At 47.5% G+C, this 12,565-nt stretch overlaps 1 protein-coding gene across 2 annotated transcripts in view; it reads right to left on the bottom strand.

Moving 5' to 3' along the window:
• The window catches only part of LOC121552431 (DNA (cytosine-5)-methyltransferase 3A), a 164,584-nt gene extending 152,945 nt beyond the window's left edge, over positions 1–11,639 (bottom strand). For both annotated transcript variants that reach the window (XM_041865365.1, XM_041865364.1), the window contains exons 1-2: positions 11,477–11,639; positions 10,031–10,158 (exon numbers count right to left, since the gene is read on the bottom strand). In XM_041865365.1, coding sequence (XP_041721299.1) covers positions 10,031–10,084 — 54 coding nt within the window. In that variant the 5' untranslated portion in view covers positions 10,085–10,158; positions 11,477–11,639. The remainder of the gene's footprint in view (positions 1–10,030; positions 10,159–11,476) is intronic.
• Between the last annotated feature and the right edge of the window lie 926 nt (positions 11,640–12,565).

Here is a 12,565-nt window from a genome sequence, read left to right on the forward strand (position 1 = left end):
TTTTTGTTTTAGATTCCGTCTCTCACAGTTGAAGTGTACCTATGATAAAAATTACAGACCTCTACATGCTTTGTAAGTAGGAAAACCTGCAAAATCGGCAGTGTATCAAATACTTGTTCTCCCCACTGTATATATATATATATATATATATATATATATTGATTAGTTTAGTTGTTTTAAGGTTACCTTGTCTCACTATCACTAAGCACGTATAGAGGTGGTGGGATCGTTGAGGTTGTTTTTCTCGAGGGTGCAACCAGCGGGTGGGGCTGGTTGCAATGGCCACTCGCGGAGGTTTGGAGTTTGAAAAACTTAGTCGGCGGCATGGAGTAAAGAATCCTTCTGCGGCCGGGTGTTCAGTGGAATAATTTAGCTTAGCAGTGGGCGCTATCATTGGGTATGATAGCATAAAATCAGTCTCAAGGATGAATAGCGCTGTAGTGATATTCTTAGATTCCATTGAAAAGGTGAATACGATAGTTGAGAGTGGTGTTGTGTTGCGGGAGACACAGACGTCGGTATTTCCGCTTATGAATCCGGTGAAGAAAGTTATACTTTCTAACGTGCCACCATTTGTTAGCGATGAAGTGTTGGAGCCAGAGTTATTTCGTCATGGTCAACTTGTATCTACAATAAAGAAGGTTCTTTTTGGATGCAAATCTCCTTTGCTGAAACATGTTGTATCTCATAGGAGACAAGTGCATATGATTTTAAAGAAGGACACTGACGAAATGAATTTAGCATTCAGTTTTAAGATTGATGGATTTGATTATGTGTTTTACGCTTCTACTGAATCAATGAAGTGCTTTGGCTGTGGAAGAGAGGGGCATTTGGTACGTTATTGTCCCGAGAACGAGCGCACAGAGTCCGGTAGCAGCTCTAGTGCTGGTGCAGCTAATGCACCACCGCGAAGGGATGAACATGCTAAGGGTGCAGGGGAAGGGAGAAGGTGGGCAGATGTGGTTGAAAAGTAGGAAAGGAAAGCAGTGTGGTTACGGGGGCAATTGTGGTAGATCAGAACAAAGAGGGAGGGGAAACAGTCGGTGAGAATGCGACTGGGATCGCTGAGGTGGTGCTGGAAACAGCGCCGGAGAAGATGGCTGCCGTTTTACAGCCCTCTAACCAATTGTACTATTATGTGTGTTTTTCCGCGTTATTTGTAATTTATTTTGTACATAATGTTTATGCCATCGTCTCTTATAACCAAAAAGAGCTTCTGGATATCAGGACAGCGATTACTCACCTCGCATTGGACGAAGACTTTTTCTTCAACGAGTCGGACGCTGAAGGATATTCTACAGACACACGGCAAGGCCCAGATCCCCGTCATTCGCCTGAGGAAGAGACGGAGATATCGTGGACGTAGGTCGGGGTGCCTTGTAAGGATCCGGACGGCGAGCGAGTAAACTGCCTCTCCCATCAATACTATTAGCCAACGTTCAATCTTTTGAGAATAAAATTGACGATTTAAGATTACGGTTATCCTACCAACGGGACATTAAAAACTGTAATATCTTATGTTTCACGGAGTCGTGGCTGAACGACAACAATGATACCATTCAGCTAGCAGGCTACACGCTACATCGGCAGGACAGAACGGCTGGCTCCGGTAAGACAAAGGGTGGCGGTCTCTGTATATTTGTAAACAACAGCTGGTGTACAAAATCAAATACTAAGGAAGTCTCGAGGTTTTGCTCGCCTGAGGTAGAGTATCTTATGATAAGCTGTAGACCACACTATTTACCAAGAGAGTTTTCAGCTATATTTTTCATAGCTGTCTATTTACCACCACAAACCAATGCTGGCATTAAGATTGCACTGAATGAGTTGTACAAGGCCATTAATCAACAGGAAAACGCTCATCCAGATGCAGCGCTCCTAGTGGCCGGGGACTTTAATGCAGGGAAACTTAAATCCGTTCTACCTAATTTCTACCAGCATGTCAAATGTGCAACCAGAGGGAAAAAAACTCTAGACCACCTTTACTCCACACACAGAGACGCATACAAAGCTCTCCCTCGCCCTCCATTTGGCAAATCTGACCATAACTCTATCCTCCTGATTCCTGCTTATAAGCAAAAACTGAAGCAGGAAGCACCAGTGATTCGGTTAATAAAAAAGTGGTCAGATGACGCAGATGCCAAGCTACAGGACTGTTTTGCTAGCACAGACTGGAACATGTTCCGGGATTCTTCAGACAGCATTGAGGAGTACACCACATCAGTCACTGGCTTCATCAATAAGTGCATCGATGATGTCGTCCCCACAGTGACCGTACGTACATACCCCAACCAGAAGCCATGGATTACAGGCAACATCCGCACTGAGCTAAAGGGTAGAGCTGCCGCTTTCAAGGAACGGGACTCTAACCCGGAAGCTTATAAGAAATCCCGCTATGACCTCCGACGAACCATCAAACAGGCAAAGAGTCAATACAGGTCTAAGATTGAATCATACTACACTGGCTCTGACGCTCGTCGGATGTGGCAGGGCTTGAAAACTATTACAGACTACAAAGGGAAGCACAGCCGCGAGCTGCCCAGTGACACAAGCCTACCAGACGAGCTAAACCACTTCTATGCTCGCTTCGAGGCAAGCAACACTGAAGCATGCATGAGAGCACCAGCTGTTCCGGACGACTATGTGATCACGCTCTCCGTAGCCGATGTGAGTAAGACTTTTAAGCAAGTCAACATTCACAAGGCCGCTGGGCCAGACGGATTACCAGGGCGTGTACTCCGAGCATGTGCTGACCAACTGGCAAGTGTCTTCACTGACATTTTCAACATGTCCCTGACCGAGTCTGTAATACCAACATGTTTCAAGCAGACCACCATAGTCCCCGTGCCCAAGAACTCTAAGATAACCTGCCTAAATGACTACCGACCCGTGGCACTGACGTCTGTAGCCATGAAGTGCTTTGAAAGACTGGTCATGGCTCACATCAACAGCATAATCCCAGAAACCCTAGACCCACTCCAATTTGCATACCGCCCCAACAGATCCACAGATGATGCAATCTCTATCGCACTCCACACTGCCCTTTCCCACCTGGACAAGAGGAACACCTACGTGAGAATGCTATTCATTGACTACAGCTCAGCATTCAACACCATAGTGCCCTCTAAGCTCATCACTAAGCTAAGGATCCTGGGACTAAACACCTCCCTCTGCAACTGGATCCTGGACTTCCTGACGGGCCGCCCCCAGGTGGTAAGGGTAGGTAACAACACATCTGCCACACTGATCCTCAACACGGGGGCCCCTCAGGGGTGCGTGCTCAGTCCCCTCCTGTACTCTCTGTTCACCCATGACTGCATGGCCAGGCACGACTCCAACACCATCATTAAGTTTGCCGACGACACAACAGTGGTAGGCCTGATCACCGACAACGATGAGACAGCCTATAGGGAGGAGGTCAGAGATCTGGCCGTGTGGTGCCAGGACAACAACCTCTCCCCTCAACGTGACCAAGACAAAGGAGATGATTGTGGACTACAGGAAAAAAAGAGGACTGAGCACGCCCCCATTCTCATCGACGGGGCTGTAGTGGAACAGGTTGAGAGCTTCAAGTTCCTTGGTGTCCACATCACCAACGAACTATCATGGTCCAAGCACACCAAGACAGTCGTGAAGAGGGCACGACAAAGCCTATTCCCCCCTCAGGAGACTAAAAAGATTTGGCATGGGTCCTCAGATCCTCAAAAAATTCTACAGCTGCACCATCGAGAGCATCCTGACAGGTTGCATCACCGCCTGGTATGGCAACTGCTTGGCCTCTGACCGCAAGGCACTACAGAGGGTAGTGCGTACGGCCCAGTACATCACTGGGGCAAAGCTCCCCTGCCATCCAAGACCTCTATACCAGGCGGTGTCAGAGGAAGGCCCTCAAAATTGTCAAAGACTCCAGCCACCCTAGTCATAGACTGTTCTCTCTGCTACCGCACGGCAAGCGGTACCGGAGTGCCAAGTCTAGGTCCAAAAGACTTCTCAACAGCTTCTACCCACAAGCCATAAGACTCCTGAACAGCTAATCATGGCTACCCGGACTATTTGCACTGCCCCCCACCCCATCCTTTTTACGCTGCTGCTACTCTGTTAAGTATTTATGCATAGTCACTTTAACTCTACCCACATGTACATATTACCTCAACTACCTCAACTAGCCGGTGCCCCCGCACATTGACTCTGCACCGTTACCCCCCTGTATATATAGCCTCCCTACTGTCACTTTATTTTACTTCTGCTCTTTGTTTTTCTCAACACTTTTTTTTTGTTGTTGTTTTATTCTTACTTTTTTTGTTTAAAATAAACGCACTGTTGGTTAAGGGCTGTAAGTAAGCATTTCACTGTAATGTCTGCACTTGTTGTATTCGGCGCATGTGACCAATAAAATTTGATTTGATTTGATTTGATTTGATTTGATTTGAAAATGAAATTGGAGTTCAAGAGGAGATTGAAATCATGGAAAATCAAGCAGCTGTTTTCAAAGTACCGAGGAGTAAGAGGAAGAATTTAAGGGGTGGTGAAGGGTCTAATTCTAAGAGGAAGGTAGAGATTGATAAATCAGTTGAGGATAAACAGGTTGTAGAGATGGTGGAGTTTTCTTCTGGGGAGTCATCTGACCCATCACAACAAAATAGCGAGAGAAATGGGGTGGAAGGGAGGTATGGGATTGAGAAGGTACATACATTTCTAAATTTGACAAAAGTAAATAAATATATGCAGGATTATAATGTAACAATGTTTTTTCCTGAAAATTAATTGTTTATTGAATCAGCAAAGTTTCTAATAACGGGAGGAGGCTTGACCTGAAATCGCGACTCAAGGAAGTGGTCACAACAGTTTCTAAAGAAAATGAAAGAGTTCAGTAAAGAGATGTGTTTTCTGTCTCTTCCATCCACGAGCAGATTTCTTCTTTAAACGTAAATGGGGCGAGAGACGTTAAATAAAGAGCCGTAGAGTACGAGCTAATGAAGGGAAAGGGAAGTGATATACGTTTTCTACAAGAAACGCATAGTAATATTGAAAATTAAGTTATGTGGGAAGTAAGTTTCAGGGAATCTCTGAAATGGATGCCTCATCCAAATGTTTCTTTGGTTTAGAGAAAAAGAATGGACAAAGAAGAAGGATTCATTGCCTCCAATCAGCAGTTGGACAGGAGCTCACTAGCCCTAGTGAAATTAGAAAGAGGGCAGTAGAGTTCTATGCTGAGCTCTACAAGTGTGAGTACAAAGAGGATAAAACAGGGACACAGCAGTTCCTTGATGGGCTCCCACAGGTGGCTGCAGAAGCTCAGGTTGAGCTAGACGCAGTGTTTCCCAACTCCAGTCCTCCAGTATCCCCAACAGTACACATATGTATTGTAACCCTGGACAAGCACACCTGATTCAACTTGTCAACTAATCATCAAGCCCTCAATGAGCTGAATGAGGTGTGTTTGTCTGGGGCTACAATGAAAATGTGTACTGTTGGGGATACTGGAGGACCAGGGTTGGGAAACACTGAGCTAGAGCAACCATTGTCTTTGCAGGAGCTATACACTGCATTAAAAGGCATGGAAAATGGAAGGGCACCAGGCATTGATGGGCTTCTCGTTGACTTTTTAAAAGTCTTTCTGGGCTATGTTGGGAGAGGATTGGCTAGCAGTAGTTAATGATAGTTTGACCGGAGGGTTACTACCAATAAGCTGCAGAAGGGCTGTCCTCACCCTACTACCCAAAAAGGGTGACCCTAGGGAGGTGAAGAACTGGAGGCCGGTGGCCTTATTGTGCACTGATTATCAGATCCTGTCCAACGCTTTGTCCAACAGGCTGAGGGAGGTGATGGGGCAAATCATACATACGGACCAGTCCTACTGTGTTCCCGGCAGGCAGATAGGGGATAACATTTCTCTGATTCAGGATTTTTTGGACGTCTCTAGGGCTATTGGGTTGGATGCTGGTCTAATTTCAATTGATCAGGAAAAGGCATTTGACCGAGTTGAACATCAATACTTATGGCGCACTTTTGAGGCGTTTGGGTTCAGCTCTGGTTTTATTGCCATGATAAAGGTGATATATGGTGACATTGAAAGTGTACTGAAAGTTAACGGTGGTTTGAGTGCTCCTTTTAAAGTGTGTAGAGGTATTAGGCAGGGATGTTCTTTGTCGGGAATGTTATATGCCATTGCTATAGAGCCACTACTAAATAGCATTAGAAGTCGCATTGAAGGGGTGTACCTTTCAGAGGATATTCCTCCTATTGGTCTCTCAGCCTATGCTGATGATGTAGTTGTTTTAGTGAAAAGTCACATAAAGGTGGATAGTTTGAGTCTAATGGTTGATTGGTTTAGGGGAATATCCTCTGCAAAGTTAAATTGGGAAAAAAGTTGTGCTTTACAGATTGGAGAATGGTCTGGAGGGATCATGGCTTTGCCAGGGGGGCTGGAATGGTGTAAGGGAGGTTTTAAGTATCTTGGAGTGTACCTAGGAGATGAGGGGATTATGGAAAAACATTGGATTGGGGTGGTTGAAATGGTGGAACGGAGGATGAGGAGATGGCGTTGGTTGTTATCTCGTATGTCATATACTATTATAGTTAACAATGTGGTTGCCTCTGCACTGTGGCATCGGTTTTCAGTTTTAGAGCCACCATCTGGCCTTCTGGCTAAGATTCAGGCGATTAGTGTATTTTTCTTTTGGGATAAATATTATTGGGTCCACAAAGTGTTTTGTATTTGTCAAAAGAGGAGGGGGGCCAAGGTCTAGTCAGTTTATTCAAAGGTTGCTTTATGGACTAGAAAATGTGGTTTGGAGAGGGGTGGCAGGTCTTGTATTACAGCAGGTCGGGGGATTAGGTTTAAAGAAGGCTTTATTTTTGGTTGATAGTAGCCAGATTTCTAGTGAGGGAGTACCTCCGTTTTACAGAGGCCTTCTTAGGGTGTGGAGCATAATGAAGGTATCCAGACGCACTCCAGCAGAGTCAGTGCATTGGCTGCTGGAGGAACCTCTGGTGTACGGGGCAAGACTGGACTCCAGCAGAGTCAGTGCATTGGCTGCTGGAGGAACCTCTGGTGTACGGGGCAAGACTGGACTTCAGCGGAGTCAGTGCATTGGCTGTTGGAGGAACCTCTGGTGTACGGGGCAAGACTGGACTTCAGCGGAGTCAGTGCATTGGCTGTTGGAGGAACCTCTGGTGTATGGGGCAAGACTGGATTGTACAACTGCAGCTGTTCCACATTTCTCCAAGATTCTGGTGAAGGGCAAAATCATCACCCTAAAACAGTTAATGGCCATGGCTGGGCCCGCCTTAATGGATGGAAGACGGGTGGCTGAACATTTGGGGGTGAGGTCGGAAAGGATTGTCGGACAACTGCTGGGAAGCTGCAGGAAGGCTCTGTCAGCAGAAGAGTGGGGTATGCTGAATAGTCACAAGAAGACGGTACAAGATGAAAACATCCCATTTCCAAGACTAGGGATTACACCCAATATCCCAGAGTCAGAAAGAAAGGCGTTATTACTGGATTTGAGAGGATTGGAAGAGGTGGGTTTGGATGAGGTGAATGGGGAAGACTTATATAGGGGGTGTGTCAAGGTGTTGAATAAAGATACATTGAAAAATTGAAAATACACTCTTTGGAGGGTAAAATTAGGCATTGATGACAAGGTAAAGCCAGCATGGAGAGCACTGTACAAGCCAACATTACAAAAGGGTACTGGGGATATGCAATGGAGGGTTTTGCATGGCATCATTGCAGTTAATGCTTTTATATCTGTTATTAACTCAGATGTTGGAGATGAATGTCCTTTTTGTAATATAAGAGAAACCATTTTTCACTGTTTTATGGAGTGTGAGAGGATAAAGCCTCTCTTTGATTACAGCTGTAGGGGAGATTTTCAATAACACTGTTTTTATTTTGGGGTTTCAATATAGTAAGCAACAGAAAATAAAATGTAAACTTAAAATTGTATTTTGGGACAAGCTAAGATGTCAATTTTTCTGAGTAGGAAACATAAGATAGACATGGGATATGGGCAGGATGAAAGGTGTGTTGATGTAAGAATGACACATTTGTTGTTTAATATCTCTCTCTCTCTCTCCCTCCTCCTCCCTCTCTCTCTCTCTCTCTTCCCCTCTCTCCCTCCTCCTCCTCCTCCTCTCCCTCTCTCTCTCTCTCTCTTTCCCTCTCTCTCTCTTCTTCTCTCTCTCTCTCTCTCTCTCTCTCTCTCTTCCTCTCTCTCTCTCCCTCCCTCTCTCTCTCTCTCCCTCCCTCTCCCTCTCTCTCTTCCTCTCTCTCTCTCTCTTCTTCTCTCTCTCTCTCTCTCTCTCTTCCTCTCTCTCTCTCCCTCTCCCTCTCCCTCCCTCTCCCTCTCTCTTCCTCTCTCTCCCTCCCTCCTCCTCTCTCCTCCTCTCTCTGTTGTTGCTAAGCAACCAGACAGTAACTGGGAGACAGGAGGAAAGTCCCACTGCTGCATACAGGCCATGAAAATACCTCTCTGTTCTCTCTCTCTCTCTCTCTCTCTCTCTCTCTCTCTCTCTCTCTCTCTCTCTCTCTCTCTCTCTCTCTCTCTCTCTCTCTCTCTCTCTCCCTCCTCCTCTCTCTCTCCCTCCTCCTCCTCTCTCTCTCCCTCCTCTCTCTCTGTCTCTCTCCCCCCTCCCTCCTCTCTTCCTCTCCCTCCTCCTCCTCGCTCTCTCTTTGTACCCTCCTCTCTCTCTTCCTCCTCTCTCTCTCCCTCCTCCTCTCTCTCTCTCTCTCTCCCTCCTCCTATCTCTCTCCTCCCTCCCTCTCTCTCCTCCTCCTCGCTCTCTCTTTGTCTGCTCCTCTCTCTTCCTCCTCTCTCTCCCTCCTCCTCTCTCTCTCCCTCTTTCTCTCTCTCTCTCCCTCCTCCTCTCTCTCTTTCTCTCTCCCTCCTCCCCTCCCTCTCCCTCCTCCTCCTCCTCTCTCTCTCTCTCTCTCTCTCCCTCTCCCCCTCTCTCTCCTCTCACTCTCTCTCTCCCTCTCTCTCTCTCTCTCCCCCTCTCTCCCTCCTCTCTCCTCTCTCTCTCTCTCCCTCCTCGCTCTCTATTTGTACCCTCCTCTCTCTCTTCCTCCTCTCTCTCTCCCTCCTCCTCTCTCCCTCCTTCTCTCTCTCTTTCCCTCCTCCTCTCTCTCCTCCTCCTCGCTCTCTCTCCCTGCTCCTCTCTCTCTCCTCCTCTCTCTCGTTCTCTCTCCCTCCTCCCTTCCCTCTCTCTCCCTCCTCTCTCTCTCCCTCCTCTCTCTCTGTCTCTCTCCCCTCCCTCCTCTCTCTCTCTCCTCCTATCTCTCTCCCCTCCCTCTCCCTCCTCCTCCTCTCTCTCTCGCTCTCTCTCTCTGTCTCTTTTCATCCTCTCTCTCTCTCTCTCTCTCTCTCTCTCTCTCCTCCTCTCTCTCTACCTCCTCTCTTTCTCTCCCCCTCCCCCCCTCCCTCCTCCTCCTCCTCCTCTCTCTCTCTGTCTCCTCCTCTCTCTCTTCCTTCTCTCTCTCTCCCTCCTCCTCTCTCTCTCCCTCTCCCTCTTCCCCTCTCTCTCTCTCTCCCTCCTCCCCATCTCTCTCTCCCTCCTCCTCTCTCTCTCCCTCTCCCTCTTCCCCTCTCTCTCTCTCTCTCCCTCCCTCCTCCTCTTTCTCCCTCCCTCCTCCTGTCTGTCTCTATCTCTCTCTCTCTCCCTCCTCCCCTCTCTCCTCCTCTATCTCTCTCTCTCTCCCTCCCTCCTCCTCTCTCTCTCTCTCCCTCTCCCTCCTCCCCATCTCTCTCTCCCTCCTCCCTCTCTCTCTCCTCCCTCCTCTCCTCTCTCTCCCTCCTCCTCTCTCTCCCTCCTCCTCTCTCTCCCTCCTCCTCCCTCCCTCTCTCTCTCCTTCTGTCTCTCTCTCCCTCCTCCTCTCTCTTTCTCTCTCTCTCTGTCTCCCTCCTCTCTCTCTTTCTAGTGCCTGCGTTCGTGTGCGTGCGTGAATGCAGAATGGTTAGTGAGCGATGTAAATAAATAACTGACTGTTTAATTATTACACTCATACATAAACACACACAGCCCTCACCATGTGTGTAGTGGGGTCCTCTGATGGGGGCAGTGTGGTAGTGTTGGACGGCATGGCGATGCTTGGTAACCGATTAAAATATTAAAACTGTCTCCGTAGCAACCAGGTGAGTCCTCCTTCAGTCCTTCCTGACAACGAGAAAAACACAAAAACATAGTTTAATATAAACAGAAACTAACACACACCAGAATGAACCTGTCTGTCTGCCTGTCTGTCTGTCTGTCTGTCTGTCTGTCTGTCTGTCTGTCTGTCTGTCTCTGTCTGTCTGTCTGCCTGTCTGTCTGTCTGCCTGTCTAACTGTCTGCCTGCCTGTCTGCCTGCCTGCCTGTCTGCCTGCCTGCCTGCCTGCCTGCCTGCCTGCCTGTCTGCCTGTCTGCCTGTCTAACTGTCTGTAACAGGTCTGTAAACAGATTATCTATTTAGAAATGAGTACAGGATATGACATCATCACAGAGCTCACATCCATCTGACAACATGCTGTATCAATACAAAACCTTACTATACTGTGTGTGTGTGTGTGTGTGTGTGTGTGTGTGTGTGTGTGTGTGTGTGTGTGTGTGTGTGTGTGTGTGTGTGTGTGTGTGTGTGTGTGTGTGTGTGTGTGTGTGTGTGTGTGTTTGTGTGCGCGCGCGCGCGAACCACACCACCTTAACTCGAAGTCAACTCACCACAGAGACAAAGACAGTTTCTGTAGGTCACACTCTGTATAGCATGGTATGTGCTGTATTAATACTACTCTGTATAGCATGGTATGTGCTGTATTAATACTACTCTGTATAGCATGGTATGTGCTGTATTAATACTACTCTGTATAGCATGGTATGTGCTGTATTAATACTACTCTGTATAGCATGGTATGTGCTGTATTAATACTACTCTGTATAGCATGGTATGTGCTGTATTAATACTACTCTGTATAGCATGGTATGTGCTGTATTAATACTACTCTGTATAGCATGGTATGTGCTGTATTAATACTACTCTGTATAGCATGGTATGTGCTGTATTAATACTACTCTGTATAGCATGGTATGTGCTGTATTAATACTAGTCTGTATAGCATGGTATGTGCTGTATTAATACTACTCTGTATAGCATGGTATGTGCTGTATTAATACTACTCTGTATAGCATGGTATGTGCTGTATTAATACTACACAGGCTACAATATCCAACAAAACCAGAGAGCAGGCAATAGAACCGGAGAGCAGGCAATAGAACCGGAACCGTGTTGTTGTTGTTGTTCCCCTGTCTGCCTGCAACAAGCTCTTATGGGGCAGGTACCGCGGCCACGCGCCCCTAGACAGAATGCACCCGTTAACCTCGACAGGCAGGCACGCGCCGCGGCGTCAGTTCCGTGTGTCTGCATCTGGAGGAAAAACCGACTCTATCGGACCGCCGCGAGACTGACACAGACTTCCATCGCAAGCAGTCGTTATTTTCTTACCGGAGGAGATATCCGGTGCGTCTTGAACCAAATAAAACTCCTCAAGTTCACGTGCCGTTGCCGTGTTTACAGTACACATCTGCACGCGCACAGCGGAACCGATCCAGGCTTTCTCCGTGCTTTATCCGCCGGCCTCCTCTCTCTCGCTCTCGCGCTCTCTCTGCCTCCCTCCTTCTCTTTCTGAGCTGCAGAGGAGAGGTCGCAGCACCGGATAAAGTCTCCGCCAGGTCCTAGAGTCCGCTGGAACGGAGTGCCAACTGCAGCCTTATGTCTTCACAGGGAGTAGTAGGCTGGTCCCTACACACTTACCCACTAACCTAGAACACTGGTCCCTACACACTTACCCACTAACCTAGAACACTGGTCCCTACACACTTACCCACTAACCTAGAACACTGGTCCCTACCCACTAACCTAGAACACTGGTCCCTACACACTAACCTAGAACACTGGTCCCTACCCACTAACCTAGAACACTGGTCCCTACACACTTACCCACTAACCTAGAACACTGGTCCCTACACACTTACCCACTAACCTAGAACACTGGTCCCTACACACTTACCCACTAACCTAGAACACTGGTCCCTACACACTTACCCACTAACCTAGAACACTGGTCCCTACCCACTAACCTAGAACACTGGTCCCTACACACTAACCTAGAACACTGGTCCCTACCCACTAACCTAGAACACTGGTCCCTACACACTTACCCACTAACCTAGAACACTGGTCCCTACACACTTACCCACTAACCTAGAACACTGGTCCCTACCCACTAACCTAGAACACTGGTCCCTACCCACTAACCTAGAACACTGGTCCCTACACACTTACCCACTAACCTAGAACACTGGTCCCTACACACTTACCCACTAACCTAGAACACTGGTCCCTACACCCTTACCCACTAACCTAGAACACTGGTCCCTACACCCTTACCCACTAACCTAGAACACTGGTCCCTACACACTTACCCACTAACCTAGAACACTGGTCCCAACCCACTAACCTAGAACACTGGTCCCTACACACTAACCTAGAACACTGGTCCCTACACACTTACCCACTAACCTAGAACACTGG

Source organism: Coregonus clupeaformis, chromosome 36 (assembly GCF_020615455.1).
Source record: "Coregonus clupeaformis isolate EN_2021a chromosome 36, ASM2061545v1, whole genome shotgun sequence".
In the NCBI taxonomy this organism is placed as follows: Eukaryota; Metazoa; Chordata; class Actinopteri; order Salmoniformes; family Salmonidae; genus Coregonus; species Coregonus clupeaformis.